Raw genomic sequence first — 19748 nt, 5'->3', positions numbered from 1 at the left:
CTCTGTAAAAAATAAAACTCAAATTCCTTAGGATGAACTATAAGCACCTTTATAATTCTTTCCTTATTCCTTCTCTCAACACAAATTACACCACCTGTACCTCAACTTCATTATGGCCAAAATGACCTACCGAATTTTCTAAGCAGTTTTCCCTGTGTTTTAACTTGTGTCTATTCTTTTGGCACGAAACTTTCTTTTTTCTGGGGAAAGAACTCTTCTGTATATCACTTGTTTAAGGAGGAGATCAACAAGCCATTTAATTAAGACTTTTCTTAAGTATTCTTGCCATTTTCATTTCTGTTCTTGGAAGCAGAAGCCTAAGCTCTTTCTGCAAAAGGCTTTTATTTAGTTCTCCATCCAATTTTATTCTTAGTAGGGTCTTCAAAGCAAACGCCTTCTCCTTTGTCTTCCTATTGCTATCTCCAAAGGGTTCCACCTTTCTTTTCTTTTTTTTTTGAGACGGAGTCTCGCTCTATCGCCCAGGTTGGAGTGCAGTGGTGTGATTCTGGCTCATTGCAACCTCCGCCTCCGGGGTTCAAGCAATTCTCCTACCTCAATCTCCAGAGTAGCTGGGACTACAGGCACGCACCACCATGCCTGGCTAATTTTTGGTAGAGACAGGGTTTCGTCATGTTGGCCAGGCTGGTCTCAAACTCCTAGCCTCAAGTGATCTGCCCGCCTCAGCCTCCCAAAGTGCTGGGATTACAGGCATGAGCTACTGGACCTGGCTGGGTTCCACCTTTCTAATTCTTCTCTCCTCGTTCTATATATTTACCTCAAGCAATACCATTCCATCCATGGCTTCAAATACTAATTGTAGGCATCTATTATATCCAGCCTAAATCTTTCTAAGTACCAGACTAGAGTGGCCTAGTAATGGTCAATGTCATATAAACTTGGTTTTAAAACAAGGCTTCAAATGAATTCTCCAAGTCTAGTTTTTCTCAACTCTCGCTGAAAGGCCATCCACTCTTATCAAAGTTATAGATACATACAAATTTGTGCGCGTATGTGTATCTTAATTTTTAGACAGTATGCTATAGAATTTGAGGATTCAAACACAAAGAATCTTTAAGATAATGTATTAGCAGATGAGACACATTTAAAAATAAAGAAAAAGGTGATTCAATAAGGTATCTAATAGCTAATGGCCAAATATAGTGCTGTAACAATTCTGGATTTTATACAGGGTAATATATGAAGAAAATGAGGTACTCTGGTGAAATCAATTTGTCAATGGACCTAGTAGAAATGCCTGATTCTACCATAATATGTTGTTTCTTGATGGTGAGAACTATTTTCACTATTCTTGATATTTTTATGATACAGCACAAGTGCCCAGCAAATTAGATACATCTAACAAACGACTGTTTAATTAATAAAGTAGATAATTTATCTTTAATAACTTTAAGAGAAACATAGAAATTTTTTCCAATTGGTTAACAATGGTGAAAATCAGAAAGTTTAATTTTCCCTCATTAAATACAGTAAGGTTTTATTTATAAATTAGTAGCAATATATTGCTAGGTCTCACTTTTGCATAAAATACAGCTTTGTGGCATAATGGGAGTCCAGGATTTATTATAACAAATAAGATGGGATTTCAATATACTCTGAAATAGATTTCAGATTTTTAATATGGACACAATTTCATCTTATATATATTTTAATATTGAAAAAGGACCTAACAGGGCATATGGAGTAATGCTGTATTTAAAGAAGTCTGTATTTTTCATAAACTTGCAAAAGGATAGTGCTACCGAATATAACATTTGACTTTTTTGCTTAACAGCTACTACTTACATTTTAAATATTCTGGGGTTAATGAATCACTTTCCAGCAGATGAGTAGAGAGTATTTTATAAACCTCTGAATGTTCCCCTTCTGGGATAAAATTAAATATACTTTGATCCACAAGATCAGACTGAAAAGAAAATTGTTAAAAGTAAAATAACTTTAATGATTCAAGAGACAATTGTTTTAAAAGTACATAATCGCTATTAAACACAGAAGTTAGCTTTCAATTATCTGTGAAAACCAACAAATGTCAAGTTACAGACCAAATCTCAAAAACCAGATTGAGATGATACTAATGTCATCTAATCCATGACCAGTATGATCCTGAAAGCCTGATAAATTATTTGCAAAGCTGTGTTTCACCAAAACATTTTGAATATTTCAAAATGCAATGTGACCAAGAGAGCTAATAAGAAAAATCTCTGGTGACAAGTCAGAGCCTTAACATGTATTCAAACCTATGGTAAACAATGGTGGTATATCCTACTATAAAGGACTAGGCACAAACTAAATAAAGAGGAGATTTTGCTTTGGTGTGATTTCAGTTGTCCAATGTGTTCTTTACTTCATCTTTTCCTGGCATTTATCCTACATCCCATTGTACAAAAGCCTTATGTTTAGTTATCCCCCCTCAAAAGGACACCTAATATGTTAAGCATTATAATCCTTGCTAATATATAGCTTTAATCGTGATTAATCATAGCAATTTGACAAACATCAGGTTGGCTACAACGTGCCACAGCTGTGGAATCAAAGATGAATAAGATAGTTCTGATACGTAAGTACCATTGATAACAAAACTTCCATGACTTTACATTTGCTACTATGCATTCTACCTGGTTTCCTGCATTTCAAACTGCTCTGTGGAATCCTAGGGATACTGAGACAGTATCTCAAGGACTGTAAAGGTGGGACTAGAGGTTGGGGAAGTAAAAAGGAGCTGTGAAGCAGGGCTCAGGGTCCTGCCCCTGCATTAAATTAAAGCAGTTTTACTTTTTGTTTTTATTTCACGCATCTGTAAAGATTTTGTTTGAAGAGCTCCACTACTTTAAAATAAAAAACAAACAAACAACAACAAACAGAGGCAGTAAGAATGGCGAGAGGGTGTTGTATTAGTTTGGTACCATACTTTTACTAACAAAAAATGCAATCACTTTTGTACCAACCTAATACTATTCTTCATATAGGCCACACATTCCCATCATTTCTTGTCTTTTCTCTAGCCCTCCAAGCCCACTCCATGAAGTGAAATGACCATCCCCTTCTTTACATATCTGTATCTTTCACCTTTCAAAGACCAGTTCAAATTACTTCTTTCAAGAAAGCATTCCCTTAACACCATAATCCACATTAAAAACAAAATTCCTTTAGTATTTATTACTTGTATCATTCATTTCCCATTTAGCAGAATTCAGCCAACTATGGATCAAAACTATTCAGGAAAAAAAAACAAAAACAAAAACAGATGGTTGTGTCTGTACTGAATACGTGCAGACATTTTTCTAATCATTATTCCCTAAACACTGTAGTATAACATATATTTACATAGCATTGATATTGTATTAGTTATTATAAAATAGAAATGATGTGATGTAAATGGGAAGATGTGTGTAAGTTACATGTAAATACAACACCATTTTATTTATGGGACTTGACCATCCATGGATTTTGGTATCTGCAGCGGGTGCTGGAACCAATCCCCCATGGATACCAAAGGATGACTATATTTTAATGTCTATGCCCTGATGTCCTATAGGTGAATAAAAGGGCCTATCTCTTACACCTTGATCTTTCTCACTTCCAATCAAGGAACATTAACACCGTGCCCTGTGTTTAACAGTTATTAGTACAATAACTGATTTTAGACTAAGGAGGTATTTGATAATGGCTTATAGGGTAACCACCCCAAAAATATATCTATATTTCAATAAAGGATTTTTCTGGAAGTCTGAAAAGCCTCTACAACTAAAGGAGTAGTGAACTAAAAATTCATGCATGGCTGGGTGCAGTGGCTCATGCCTGTAATCCCAGCACTTTGGGAGGCTGAGGCAGGCCAACTGTCTGAGGTCAGGAGTTTGAGACCAGCCTGGCCGACATGGAGAAACCCCGTCTCTGCTAACACAAAAATTAGCTGGGCATGGTGGTGTGCACCTACAGTCGTAGCTACTCGGGAGGCTGAGGTAGGAGAATCACTTGAATCCAGGAGGCAGAGGCTGTAGTGAGCTGAGATCCTACCACTACACTCAAGCCTGGGTGACAGAATAAGACTCTATCTCAAAAAATAATAAATAAAAATTCAGGCCTGAATAACACAAATGCTAGAAAGTTGCCTTCTATTGACAAAATAAAGAATCAAAATACAATAGTACACGATATTGATGCGAAAAATAATATGGTTCGGCTGTGTCCCCATCTAAATCTCATCTTGCTGTTCCCATAATCCCCATGTGTCATGGGAAGGGCCCAGTGGAAGGTGATTGAATCATGGGGGAAGATACCTCCATGCTGATATTCTTGTGATAGTGAATTTTCCCAAGTTCTGATGGTTTTGTAAGGGGCTTTTCCCCTTTTTGCTCAGCACTTCTGCTTCTTGTCGCCATGTGAAGAGGGACGTGTTTGCTTCCCCTCCACCATGATTATAAGTTTCCTGAGGCCTCCCCAGCCATGCTGAACTGTGAGTCAATTAAACCTCTTTCCTTTATAAATTACCCAGTATTAGGGAGTCCTTTATAGCAGTCTGACAACAGACAAATACGTCGTCTTAATAGAAAAACATGCTACCAATTTGAAATATTAATAGGAACTAAAATTTTCATTTTTGAGAATGATTATAGTTTTCTACTATTATGTTACTAACAATTTCTACTACCATCAGTAAATTATGATGTGACCTATCTTACCCTTGTTTTTCCATCTATAACTTCATAGGATGTTTCATATTCATAGAGAAAAGAAAATGAATGGCTGTATCAAGAGTAGTAGGATCACAAGCAATGCCTCTCCCAACCACTCTGCCTCTCCTGCCACTTTAATAGGTGTCAAACTTCCCATTAACCACTACACTTAAAATCTCTAAATGAGGCTGATCATACTTTATGTGGCCATACATCCACTCAGTTCTCAAACACAATTCAATAGTAAGAAAAGAAAATGGTAACTACTTGGATCTTTTTATCTCCCTTACTCGTTTCATGAAAAGGAAATATAAGTTCTGCTGATTTACTTATATGACATAAATCAATAGCCTTTCTGTTTTTTTCTACATTAGCTCAACATTACCATTTAGTGATTGGATGACACAATTTTTTAAAATCTAGAAGATGTTAGTAACAGAGGAAACGGTATGGGGCACAAGGGAACTCTCTGTACTACCTTGTCCATTTTTCTGTACATCTAAAAATGGTTCTAAAATTAAAAATGTTTTTTAAAATATCCAGAAGAAAATGGGAAGGTGAGAGTGTTTTTATTGAGGGAAGTGTTAATCGAACACTTCGATTCCAATGAGATCTATCACGTGTTGTCTATTTCAAAAGGGAATTAAACTCACTAAAGATTAGAAAGGGACTTTTTAAAACAGCCAAATCAAGTAGCATACTCATCTTTATACATTCAACAAATAATCACTGAGTGGCTCTCCAAGAAACTAGCTAGCTCCTCTGGATACAGAGATAAAGTTCCTGCCTGTAAGAAGCTACAACTACCATAACTAGCCAAATAAACAGAAAATTACAATTCTCTGTATCGTGACAGTAGCACATACAAGGTAACAGTAGAACAGAGATGAAGGACATCTAATTCTGAATGAAATTCGAGCAAGTGCCAAGAAGCAGACTTTTAGAAAGTGCAAAAACATTGCAAACGATGCTCTATGACTAGATTAGACAGTTTCTGTAAACATGACAAAACCCAATACAGTTATATATAGTTTAAAAGCATGTAACTATACTTTTTTCAAATTACTTAAACATTATCTTAATCCTATAATGGGATTCTTTCCCTGGGTTTTCTTGCTATGAAAACATTTTCTTAAGTTGTCTAGAAAATTTAGTTAATCAGTCTGTCCTTTTTTCTGCCTATGCTAGCTTACTTATGTGTTGCTAATAATCTCATGTGTTACTCTCAAACGAGTTTTTAAATGTTGGGCTTATCCTACTATTTGAGCTTACTAGAAAATAAAGCCCCAGAAGAGTAGTAAAGTAAAAGTTATTTTCTGTATGAACCAAAGAAATTAGCAAATTATTTACTGCATGGCTTTCATCTTTAAAAAATGCCCTTTTAGAGCCTGGACTTTTAAGTGCTAAAATCCATTCATTCTCTTTACAAAATATGAAGTATCAGGGTAATCAAAGGGAGAGAAATACCACTTTTCAATATCTCTTGAAAGAGACATTTACAAGCAGAATTACTTTACCCTGTTACAGAGATAAGCTACTGTTTAAAATTTTTTTGTAGAGACAGGATGCTTCACTATGTTGCCCAGGCTGGTCTTGAATTCCTGGCCTCAAGCAATCTTCCCACCTAGCCTCCGAAAACATTAGCATTACAGGCATAAGCCACTGCACCCAGACATAGAGGGGCATTTTAAGAGTAGTTTATAAGTAACTTCAAAATATTTATACCACGAGCTCCATCTTCAGTAACATTACATATTAAAAACTGAAAATTCCCCCCAAAAGCCTATCAGTTGTGGCACAGCACCTAGCTCAGTGTCTGGCACAGAGTAGATACTAATAAATAGACATTAGAAAAAAAGTAAGCACACAAACCAGGTATTCACCATCCTAATCAAACAAAATACACTTTTCTAATTCTTTATCCTTTTGGTCATATAGATAATAAATTAAAATATGGCCAATATGACTTTATCAATTCAAAGTCACACAGCATAAAAAGTTCTGTATCTACTATTTTTAGAGCGTTTTTCAATAAGTAATTCTATTGAGAAAAATATTTACGAGTTGCCCTAATTGCAACAAGTATCTCAGCAGAAATTCATTCTCAAGACATTCTCAGTGATTTAACATTTTCAACAGGCTGATTAAAATGGAAACACTAAACAGTTAGCAATAGAATAAAGAACACAGGAAGAAGAGAGGTCAGATAAAGTGGTACGACCTTGTATTGCATTAACAATGTTTCGGTCAACAATAGACTGCATATATGACCACAGGTGGCCCTAAGATTACAGTGGAGCTGAAACATTCCTACTGTCTAGTGATGTCGTATCTGTTGTAATGTCATAAATCAATGCATTACTCATCCTTTGCACTTGTGTTTGTGGTGATGCCTGTGTAAACAAACCTATTGTGCCACCAATCATATAAAAGTTTAGCACATAAAATTATATACAGTACATATGTACAGGATAATAAACAATCATCTACTAGTTTATGTATTTACTATACTTTTAATGATTTAGAGTATTCTCTATTTACATTTTTTTTTTTTTTTAAATGGAGTTTCGCTCTTGTTGCCCAGGCTAGAGTGCAATGGCTCTATCTCGGCTCACCGCAACCTCCACCTTCCAGGTTCAAGCGATTCTCCTGCTTCAGCCTCCCAAGTAGCTGGTATTACAAGCATGCACCACCACGCCCGGCTAATTTTGTATTTTTAGTAGAGACGGGGTTTCTCCATGTTGGTCAGGCTGGTCTCAAACTCCCAACCTCAGGTGATTCGCCTGCCTCGGTCTCCCAAAGTGCTGGGATTACAGGCGTGAGCCACTACACCTGGCCTTATATATATATTTGTAAGTTAACTCTAAAACAGCATCAGGCAGGTCCTTTAGGAGGTATTTCAAAAGGGTACTGTTACTATAGGAGATGACAGCTACATCTTTTTAAACAAAAATGTTTAAAAAGTTAAAAAAAAAAAGTTTTTTAAATAGAAAAAAGCTTTTGAAATAAGGATATAAAGAAAGGAAATATTTCTGTACAGCTGTATGATGTATTTGTGTTTTTTGGTTTTTTTTTTGAGGTAGGGTCTTGCTCTGTCACCCAGGCTGGAGTACAGTGGCACTATCACGGACGGCCCACTGTAGCCTTTGCCTCCCAGGCTCAGTGCAATCCTCCTACTAGAGCCTCCTGAGTAACTCGGACCACAGGTGCATACCACAACACTCGGCTAATTTTTATCTTTCTTTAAAGATGGGGTTTCACCACGTGGCCCAGGCTGGTCTCAAACACCTGAGCTCAAGCAATCTGCCAGCCTTGGCCTCCCAAAGTGTTAAGCTAAGTGTTACTACAAGATTTAAAAAGTTAAAAAAAAAAAATTTAAGTTTACACAGTTAAAAAGTTACAATAAGCTAAGGTTAATTTATTATTGACGAAAACATTTTTATATAAAGAAGCCTAAGTGCACAGTGTTTATAAAGTCTATAAAGGTGTACAGTACTGTCTTAATCCTTCACATGTACCTTTTCTATGTTTAGGTATTTTTAAGCATATAGATACTTATTGTGTTACAATTACCTATAGTATTCAGTACAGCTGCATGCTGTACAGGTTGGAGTCTAGGAGCAACAGGCTACACCATATAGCCTAAGTGGGTAGCAGGTTATATACATCTAGGTTTTTATAAGTATACTCTATGGTGTTCACACAGTGACAAAAGTGCCTCAGAACATATTCCCGTTATTTAGTGATGCATAACTGTAGTTGAATATTAAGTTACTACAGATTAGTTATGACTGAGCTTTGAGAAAACACATGCTAAAACAAAGACATACTTACAGCTCTTATCCCTACCCCTTTAACCACTGTTGTACATTGCTCTCAAAGTCCACTTCCTAGTGCTTTAGAATATTTAAAATAGGCATTTTAATAAGAAGTAGATTGTAGGATCTTTATACTTACTGGTAAATGTTCAAGTAATGAAGTTACACTCTCAGACACATATATTATGCTTCCATCTGTCATGATTGCTAAAAAAAAACCATCAAGAGCCTGAAATTAAACATAATGATATGTTAAATGAAAAGAAGAAAGTATTTCACAGGACAGAAATAAAAATCTGAGATAAATGACAAAGGATTTAATATGGAAACATCCAAAGTTCTGTCAAAATATAATACTAGCTTTCCCCCTTTACAATACCTTGGTATGTATCTTTGTTCATTTTTAAATGCTTCTAGAGAAAAAAAGTCTCTCTCTGGCCATCTATTGGACAACTGGTCTCTAAAAGATAGAGACAATGTTCTACCTTCATCACTAGGTATATTACATGATCCAACCATGTATATACAGTATCATGGCTTATTTGAAGATGCTGACATCTCCAAAGCACACAAGACATCAAAATGTTTTGTAGGCACACAAAGGAACACATTATTATCATGGATATGTTAACACAGAGGTGTACATTTGAAGTTTAAGGAGATATATGGAGGATAAAGTAAAACGGAGTAGCAGGAAATTAAGGTGAAAAATTAGGCTGAGTTCATATCATAAAAGGCTTTGACATAAGAATTTTATTCTGCATACAATGGTAAGCCAATAGAAGATGTCAGGGCAGGGAGCTGTGCTTCAATAAGAGTAGTGTGGAAGCAGGGTGTTAAACGGATTTAGAGGGAAAAGAAAATTCAGTTAGGAAAATCATAGTGGCTTTTGGAATAATTAAGTTAATGGGAATCTCAATGAAATCAGTAGTATTAGGAATAAAGAAAGTACTTTGAGCAAGCATTGAGAAATGTGAAGCTTAATTTCAGAAGAGAAGTCAGAGCAGGGAGTACAAGACTTAATAAAAAAGCAATTTTGTACTTTATATACTACAATGTATTTTCATTTGAGAATCCTAGGCACAGAAGTGACAGTTGAAGAAATGAGATCTACAAAAGACAAATCCTGGAAGAATTATCTACATACAAGGGATGAGGAAGAGAAAAAGGTCAGAGAAAATAACAGAGAAAGCTGGGTGCAGTGGTTTACACCTGTGACAGGAAGCCAATTTGGAAGCCAAGGCGGGAAGATCACTAGAACCCAGGAGTTTGAGACCAGCCTGAGCAACATGGCGAAACCTTGTCTCTGAAAGAAAATTTAAAAATTATCCAAGTGTGGTGGCACATGCCTATGGTCCCAGATGCTTGGAGGCTGAGGTGAGATCACTTGAGCCCAGGAAGCAGAGGCTGCCATGAGCCATGATCATGTCACTGCACTCCAGTCTGGGCAACAGAGTGAGACCCTGCCTCAAAATAAAAATTAAAATTACAAAAAAGAAAATGATAAAGACAGAATATGCTGTCATCAAGGAATCAATTGAAGAGAGAATGACAAAGTGAAGAGGAGAGGAATGGTCTGGTATAAAATGAGATAAAATAAAGAATAAGAATGAGAAATGAATGTTGGTGATTTTCAAAAGGTTATGTTAACAGGAAGGCAAGTCAGACTAAAATGAGTATAAAAATGAGTACAAAATCAGAAGGCTATTACAAGTCATTCATTCATGAACTTTAGAAGAAAAGAAAAAAGCAAACAGTTCTAAGGGGGTGAAGTATCAACAGAAGGCATTTAAAAAAAGAGCAAGTATATTTGTAGTCAAAGGGAAAGGAAGATCCAGTGGAGAAGAAGTAGAAGATACACAGCGGAAAAGATACTACAAGAGGGATTCTTCTATTAAAATGGTTAACACACTAAACTCTAATTCTTGTTTAATTAAATGGCTCTCGAAAAGAATAGTGACCTCTGGTAGGAACCATGTATATCTTATTAATCCTTGTATCTACAGCACTAGTGTAGCACAAGTAGAAGTACTTGCAGTATATAATTTATAGAGCTGGGAGTTAGAGTAACCTTCCCTAACTCTACGTAATTGATGAATATATAGAAAATGGTACCCTCCCCCACGTCCACTTCTTTTGGGAAAGAGATCTGGGTATCACAAAGAACTTATTTGAGTAGATGCCTATCTTTTAGAATGGCTCAAACAAATCCAGTCTTTGCTAATATAGAAGTAGAAATCTTGTCATTCGAGCAAATTCATGAATTATTTTTTTCAACCCTTTAGTACCATAATGCCAGTATTATTTCATAATAGGGTCAAAAGCAGATAACTTTTCGCCAGGCTCACGCCTGTAATCCCAGCACTTTGGGAGGCCAAGGCAGGTGAATCACCTGAGATCAAGTTCGAGATCAGCCTGGCCAACATGGTAAACCCTCGTCTCTACTAAAAATAAAAAAAATTGCTGGGCACGGTGACACTTGCCTATAATCCCAGCTACTTGGGAGGCTAAAGCGGCAGAATCACTTGAATCTGGGAGGCAGAGGTTGCAGTGGGCAGACTGTGCCACTGCACTCCAGCCTGGGAAACTGAGTGAGACTCCGTCTCCAAAAAAAATAAATAAATAAGAGACAGTGTTCCTCAATTTCCCCATCTGAAAGCAAGAAACAGATACTATTGTCTACTTTATAATACTAGCCATTATGACACATAGATACTAGTGTTTACTTCATAAGAGTGTTATAAGGATTCAATGAGCTAATACATAAAAATTATTCACTTATTTTTCTGATTTAAAGTACAGGTTTAAATGTTTATATTTATACTCTAACAAATTTTCATATGGTAACATTTCTGCTGAATACATAAAGAATCACACACAATTAACTGTCCCATCTAAAATACAAACAGAAAAATAACTCAATTTGCCAAATACCTTGCTTCAGACTTGAGATGTGGCCATAATCTATTTATACAGGCATACCTTGTTTTATTGTGCTTCGCTTTATTGAACTTCAGTTACTGGGTTGTGTTTTGCTTTTTGTTTTTTTACAAAGTGAAGGTTTGTAGCAACTTTGGGTCAAGCAAGTCTATCAGCATCATTTTTTTCAATAGCATATGTTCACGTTGTGTCTCGTGTGACATTTTGGTAATTCTTGCAATATTTCAAACTTTTCCCATTATTACTATATCTGTAATGGTGATTCGCCCACATAAGATGGTGAACTTAAATGTTGTGTATGCTCTGATTGCTCCACCAACTCACTGGCCATTCCCCCATCCCTCTCCCTCTCCTTGGAGCTTCCCATTCAGAGACACACAACAATATTGAAATTAGGCCAATTAATAACTCTACAATGGCCTTTAAGTATTCAAGTGAAAGGAAGAGTCCCTCATCTCTGACTTTAAATCAAAAGTTAGATGTGATTAAGCTTAGTGAGGAAGGCATGTCGAAAACTGAGACAGGCCAAAAGCTAGACCTCTTGCAACCAAAAAAGTAGCAAAGTTGTGAATGAAAAAGAAAAGTTTTAGCAACTACATGTATGCTAAGAAAGTGAAACAGCCTTATTCCTGATATGGAGAAAGTTTGAGTGGTCTGTATAGATGATCAAACCAGCCACAACATTCCCTTAAGCCAAAGCCTAATCCAGAGCAAGGCCTTAATTCTCTTCAATCCTGTGAAGGCAGAGAGAGGTAAGGAAACTACAGAAGAAAAGTTCGAAGTGAACAGAGGTTGGTTCATGAGGTATAAGGAAAGAAGCCATCTCCATAACATAAAAGTACAAGGTGAAGCAGCAAGTGCTGATGTAGAAGCTATAGCAAGTGATCCGGGAGACCTAGGTAAGATCACTGATGAAGGTGGCTACACTATATACCAGAGTTTCAATGCAGATGAAACAGCCTTCTATTGGGAGAAGATGCCATTAGAACTTTCAAAGTTGGAAAAGAGAAGCTAAAGCTGGCTTCAAAGCTTCAAAACACAAGCTAACTGTCTTGTCAGGGGTAAATGCAGCTGGTGACTTCTAAGTTGAAGCCAATATTCATTTGCCATTCTGAAAGTCCCAAAGCCCTTAAGAAGTATGCCCTATAAATAGAGCAACAAACCCTGGATGACAGGACATCTGATGACAGCACATCTGTTGACAACATGGTTTACTGAATATTTAAAGCCCACTGTTGAGACCTACTGGTCAGAAAAACAGATTTCTTTCAAAATACTATTACTCACTGACAATCTACTTGGTTGCCTAGAGTGCTGATGGACATGTACAAAGAGATTAATGTTGTTTTCATGCCTGCTAACACAACACCCATTCTGCAGCCCATGGGTTAAGGAATAATTCTGACTTTCAAGTCTTATTTAAGAAATACATTTCACAAGGCTACAGCTCCCACAGATAGTGATTCCTGTGATGGAACTGGGCAAAGTCAACTGAAAACCTTCTGGAAAGAATTCACCCTTCTAGATGGCATGAGAACACTTGTGATTTATGGGAGAAGGACAAAATATCAACATTAACAAGAGTTAAGAAGTTGATTCTAACCCTTGTGGGTAACTTTTGAGGGGTCAACATGTAACTGTAGATGTGGTGGAAATAGCAAGAGAATTAGAATTAGAATTAGAAGTGCAGTCTGAAGATGTGACTGATTGCTGTAATCTCCTAATAAACCTGAACTGATGAGGAGTTGCTCCACTGATGAGTAAAGAAAGTGGTTTCTTGAGATCGACTCTACTGATGAAGATGTGAATATTGTTGACATGACAGCAAAGGATACAGAATATTACACAAACTTAGTTGACAGAGCAGCAGCAGGGGTTGACAGTACTGACTGTAATTTTGAAAGAAGTTCTACTCTGGGTAAAATGCTATCAAATAGCATTGCACGTTACAGAGAAATCTTCTTGTAAGGAAGAATCAATCGATGTGGCAAACTTCATTGCTGACTATTTGAAGAAATTGCCACAGCCATCCCAACCTACAGCAACCATCACCCTGATCAGTTAGTAGCCACTGACACTGAGGCAATACCTTCCACCAGCAAAAAGAATAAGACTTGCTGAAGGCTCAGGTGATTGTTAGAATTTTTTAGCAATAAAATATTTTTAAATTTAGGTATGATCAATTTTTTATATATAATGCTATTACACACCTAATAGACTACAGGGAAACAAAACAATTCATGTGACTCATTTTATTGAAATATTAGCTTTATTGCAGTGGTCTGGAACTCAACTTGCAATATTGCCAAGGTACACCTGTATATTAAGTTACCCGGTAATTTCTTTTTTGAGGAAAATAAAACTTTCAAAAATTAAATCTGGACATACCTCTAACATTAATTGTGTAAACTCTTCATTACTAAGGAATGTAGGTTTCCAGTCCTGTCGAATTTCACTAGCATCTGACTGTGCAGTGATTTCTGTAAACAGATTGACATATTAGTGGCATACTCCAACCACCGGAGGAGTACAAAAGTCCTACAAGTTGTCTTCTCTCTTCCCAGTCTAATTAAAGATGACAACCATAGGCATTAACATTTATTGGGTAGATATCAAAAGGTTCAGGTTTTGGTGTGATGAAATATTTGAGATAACGTGGCAAGTTATCTCCTTGGATTTGGTCTCTTGGTGATACCAGTCTCTTTAGTTTTTCTCTTGGCGCTCTGTTATGTTGCTGATGGGCCTGAGATTGCTTCCTATTTGACACAAGGACCAAACAAGATTTTTGCTCCAAGAATTTTGAAGACATTCTTTTTTTCCTTTTCCTTCCCTTGGCATTCAAATAGCAATGTCTACAGCAGCATTAGGGAAATTAGCTGAAAAAGGCCAAAGAGGTCACTCGGTTTGCTTTCAATACAGAAGGCCTTAGCTGCCTACTGCTGGGCAAAAAGTTTTTTCCTAATCTTAAGTGCTCCATCTTAATTAATCAAAGAGACTAAATTACTATTTTGCACAAAAACTTTACTACAGTAATACTCCCACAGTGATTTTTCTTAGTGTCCTCTTTGTACAATAGTAGATAGCTGGTCAAAAATTTGGAGATCCCTGCTGTGGGACATATATTTGTAACAATTATTACTATTTTATTTCACTACATACTTCTAATAGATTTAGTTATGAAAAAGCTATTAATAAATGATGAAACCTAGTAACACATTTTTTCTACTTTTAAATGTAGACATATTAAAACAAGCAGGCAGAATAAAAATCTATGTCATACACCATATTCTACAAAATATACTCTACTTTGTAGTAAGTATAAGCTAAATTCTGATTTTATCATCAGATACAGAAATACAGCATACTGTCTAATAAGTTAGCATATTAGAAATGCCTGTAGTGAAATATGAAGAGTAACTAAGAAGTATAGCTACTAAATGTGTGGAATATAGTGCTTTTAAAATTCATATCAATTATATACATTTGGGAAAAGGATTTAAACCCACAAATCCAATCAAGTTTCATTAAACATAGGCCTATTTTAGGATGATATGTATATAAAATCCTTTCACCTTAACAGAAATACTACTTTTGTGAGAATTATGTATCTGATTTTGAAAAAACAAATTACCTAATGCCAAAATTCATCCTCTATAATCAGGGGGAAATATATGCATTTCATTTCATTCAACAATCATTTATTGAACTCCTAGTATTTTCGGACTGATTTCAATGAGTGTGCCATTTAACAGGCACTGAGGTTAGTGAGACACTATTTGTAGAGGTAAAATATGATGATAGTGGTGGCAATAAATATTGACATATTTACAAAAGAATCAACAGAATTTGGCAACTGTGATATGGCGCTAAGGAAGATGAAAAAAAATCCTAAAATATTTTCAGGTTTAAGTCTTAGGTGACTAAAAGGCCGGTAGTATAAAAATGAAAAAAGGCAAGTTAAGAGAAAGAGGTAACTTGACATAATGAAAATAAATTCAATTTTAGATGCACTGAGTTTGAGGACATGCAAAAGAAAGATCTAGAAGTTATCTGGAAATACATGGCTAAAATGTTTGCATCTAAAAATAGAAATCTGGTAGTTTAATAGAGACACAATAGCTGAAGCTATGGAATGAGAAAAGCAAGAGAGTGTACAGAAAGCAAGAGAACAAGGATAAGACTTAGGAATGTCACATTTAGAGGGTAGAAAAAGAAAGAGGAAAGAAGTTAGTTTCAGTTAGAAAAGGGGAGGTGAAAGTACAATATAAGGGAAGCCCAAGGGAGGAAGGATAAAAATTTCCAGTGCTGTAGAGATGCAGAAGAAGATGAGGTATAAGAAAAAGCTATTGCTTTATTTGGGGATAGGAAGGTAATGTCATAAGTGAAATTAACAAAAACAGTTTCAACGAGTGGTGGAACATAAACCAGTCTGGTAAGGCATTACCAACTGAGCTAGGCAGAAGTAAAACAGAGGCACTAATTACTAACTGTCCTGACTTTAACAGTTTCATTTGCATTTGAAAAAGGAAATTTCCTTCTACAGGTTTTTTTTTTTTAATCTATTATCTGTTACCAAAATACTTAATATTCTTTAAATTTTCTTTTCATGACTCATTTGTCAAGATGATTTTCTTCTATTAACAAATACTTTATTTTATAGTGTTGATTTACTAGATATACATTGAAAAAACCTTTTAAAATGACATATAAGAACTTTATATTATCTAGCTTTTTCCTTTCTTTCAAATACACCCATAATTTTCCAACACAAACATGCTTCAGTGACAATGAAGTCTCCCTGCTTCTCTGCTTTTGCACATATTCCCTTTGTGTGACATGCTGTCTTCCTTAATCTAAAAGACTCAGTTGAAAAATCAACTATTTTTAAAGTCTCCCTGATACACTCTTTCCTGTGTTTTTGCTGCAGTTTACAAGCACTACTCATATTTGTAATTATGTGCTTACATGTTTGTCTGCCCTAGCTTGACTTACTTGAAATTCAGGACAGTTACCCTGCATCATGAGGATTTATCATGTAGTAGGCATGGAATAAATGTTTGTTGAATGAAAGAATGAACATATTAGGAAATCTTTTAAAATGCAATTGATTTCTCTCTCTTAAAAAAGCCAAGGAAGCATCCAATCTTAAGCACCTCTGCCAAGATTCTAACTAATGCTTTGAGAGTCTGTTCCATTATACAAAGTTAAAAATTTACCTTTATGTTTTCGTAAAAAATCAATGCTTTTCTGCAGAACAGTGGATTTGTCCATCTTTCTAGCATTACCAGGAAGCATGGATCCCAGTTCTTTAATGAGAACATTAAATTGATCTCTACGTTTCTTTTCAGATTTGTTTCTAGATACTCTGATGAAATGAAAAATATGCATTTTTTAAACAATCCATTTAATTACACAAGTAGTTTAATACAATGTTGAGACATGACACAACACGTACTTCTATCAACATAGATGGTAACAAGTATCTCCCAGGTTACCAACAATATACAGTTAATTTGCAATAATTTTTCAGCTTAGTTTATTACTAAAGAAAATTTTACAAATCATGCATTTGACATACATGTTTTTACGAAAATGCCTATAAGAAAAACTGCATTCAAATCACAGGTTTTATTTAATCTAACACTTCCAATGATTGTTAACTTATATGGTTATTATAAATACATGTGCTAAATGAATAATGACTGCTATTCTATGTGAAGCAGTAACCAGTAAACAAAGAGCTATTGAGAAAAATACACTTGATTATTTATAAAACAATCATTTTATGATACCTGTAATTATCTGCTTTGGGAAGTCAGATTTTCTAATTCAGTTTCTGTTTAAGCAAAGCATAATACTTTTCCAAAAGGTCAGAAGATATTTAATTTATAAACTACATACCAATATTCTAAGTTCTTCCACCTTGCTAATATATCTAAACTCCTAAAGCAGATAGCTTTTGGAAATCATTAATTCACTATTTATTTACCATTATATTTATTATTCACTTATTTACTATTTTACATCTCTAATCAAACTACCTTTTTGCTTTGTCCTTGTCATCTTCTTCCACCAACCCATCAAAAATACTACTGTCATCTCTAAAAGAAAGCGGATAGAGAAAATAAGAGCAGACTCGCTAAGCAACAGCAATACTAAAATGACATGTAAATCAACTCAGTTACAACCTAGAATTTTTGTAAAGTTAATGGACTATAAAATTCAAACTGCTAACCTATTTCCTAGTAAACATTTGAAAATAAAAATTCAGTAATAATTATATTTTTAAGTTTATTACATATATAAATTGTAAAAGTATTTATACTTAGCTATATTATGAACACATTACACTAAACAAGAATTTAACCAGTTTAAATATCTTGTTTCAAACTTTTAGTAATCAGTAAAAACTTACAGAGAGTCAGTGTTTGCCATTATATAAAATTATTTTTGTTAACTATAACAGCATAATTTAAATTTTTTCTTACTTTATAAAACCACAAATTACTCATAAACATCACAATCTAATGCATTAACTTATATTAACACATTTCATTCATTTACTAATTCATTTGACAAATATGTAGTAGCACTCATGTGCTCTGTTCTGGACATGTTTAGTAAACAACGAACAAGACATTTAGCTGCTTTCCTACAGTTTTTCCTTTTTTTTTCTTTCTGGAGACAGTGTCTTTACTCTGCTGCCCAGCCTAGAGTGCAGTAGCATGAACATGACTCACTGCAGCCTCAACCTCCTGGGTTCAAGAAGTCCTCTTGCCTCAGCCTCCTGAGTAGCTGGGACCACAGGTACATGCCACCATGACTGGCTAGTTTTTTAAAATTTTTGTAGAGACAGGGTCTTGCTATATTGACCAGGCTGGTCCTAAATTCCTGGGCTCAAATGACCTTCCCACCTCAGCCTCCCAAAGTGTGATTACAGGTGTGAACTGCCATACCCATCCTTATTTTCCAATAGATAGAAACAAGTATAAAAATGGGTGATGAGTTTTAATTTTTTTTAAAGGGGTGATGTTTTAGTTACTAGAGTCTGAGTGGTTAGTGGGGGACATGTGAGCTAGGATCTAAGTGACAACAAGGGGCTGGCTATGGGAAGATGTAAGGAAAGACCATTCCTAAAAAATAAAATCAAGAGCACTGGTGGCTAACTCAACCCTAGGAGCAATATTAAAGTTTCTGCTGATTTATGAGGTTTTATATAAATTCACTATTCACTCCTTTAGCCACACCTTTCTATGGCCTATAAAGGCCTATGTGCTATAAAATGGGGTCACTATTGAGATCACCTGTAACACTTGTATCATGGTGGAGGTGTATGTATGAACTTTGGGGATTCCATGTATGCCTTGAAATTTATTAAAAATTTTTGTATGTACATGAATTTTCTGAGGACAGAGTTCCTAACTTTCATGACATTCAGAGATAAGGAACCCATATTAATAATCACTGCTTTATGTCTGAAAACACAAAGGTCATCCCTAGATGTCATACTATCTAGAATGGGAAAAGCATAATGCCAAATTCATATTTTATCTGTCAAAGGCAGTGAAGAAATATCCTTTCCAAGGAAAAGACTATCATTAATTCTGCCTGTAACTATGGCACAGTTCAAAGCTATGGCCATGGGGCAGGCAGGCCTCTTTAAGGAAGTTTCTGGCTCCTCAGACCTCAAGTTCTGGTGGAGTATATATATCTTTACTATTTAGCTCATAGAAAGGGAGAAAAGTTGTCCCCAGATGTCAGAAGTCACTTCTGTGTACAAGTCTATGTGCAAAACTCTTCAAGAATCCCCAATGGATGGAGCACCCAGAACAGTGCAATAAAAGCATAACAACTTTAATGTCCAAACCAACACAAGTAAAAATTCCAGGTATCTTACTAGCTATGTGACTTTAAACAATTATTTAACCTCTCTGACCTACAGTTTTCTTATCTGTAAAATCTTACGTAATTATTGAGGTTAAATAACATATAAAAAAGTATTCTGTACATTTGCTGTCAAAGAGTAGATGCTTTAAAAATGTTATTGGATTATATCAAATTTAAGATATTATTGACTGTTAATTTCACCACTATTTTATGTGCCCTTAAGAAAGAAAAAAAAGAGTGCTACCAATTAAATTATGATAAGAGATGTTAAAATGTAAAAAATAAAGACAACTTAAAGTCTTTTCTTTTCTACTTTTACTTTAGGTTCCAGGGTATATGTGCAGGTTTTTCACATGGGTAGACTGCATGTCGCTGGGGTTTCGTGTACCAATGATCTCACCACCTAAGTAGT

General features: G+C 35.4%; 1 protein-coding gene across 19 annotated transcripts in view; it reads right to left on the bottom strand.

The window, feature by feature from the left end:
• The window catches only part of CLOCK (clock circadian regulator), a 121376-nt gene that overhangs the window by 35903 nt on the left and 65725 nt on the right, over positions 1–19748 (bottom strand). For 11 of the 19 annotated variants that reach the window (XM_005555258.5, XM_045392596.3, XM_005555262.5 and 8 more), the window contains 5 exons: positions 17491–17550; positions 16666–16814; positions 13838–13929; positions 8649–8738; positions 1804–1924 (listed from right to left, as the gene is read on the bottom strand). In XM_005555258.5, the coding sequence (XP_005555315.2) occupies positions 1804–1924; positions 8649–8738; positions 13838–13929; positions 16666–16814; positions 17491–17550 (512 nt within the window). The remainder of the gene's footprint in view (positions 1–1803; positions 1925–8648; positions 8739–13837; positions 13930–16665; positions 16815–17490; positions 17551–19748) is intronic. The other 8 variants (XM_015450461.4, XM_045392600.3, XM_074039986.1 and 5 more) reach the window with 1 other exon arrangement.

Source organism: Macaca fascicularis, chromosome 5 (genome assembly GCF_037993035.2).
Source record: "Macaca fascicularis isolate 582-1 chromosome 5, T2T-MFA8v1.1".
In the NCBI taxonomy this organism is placed as follows: Eukaryota; Metazoa; Chordata; class Mammalia; order Primates; family Cercopithecidae; genus Macaca; species Macaca fascicularis.
Note: the sequence above shows the minus strand (reverse complement) of the source record. Positions and strands in the feature narration are given on the sequence as shown.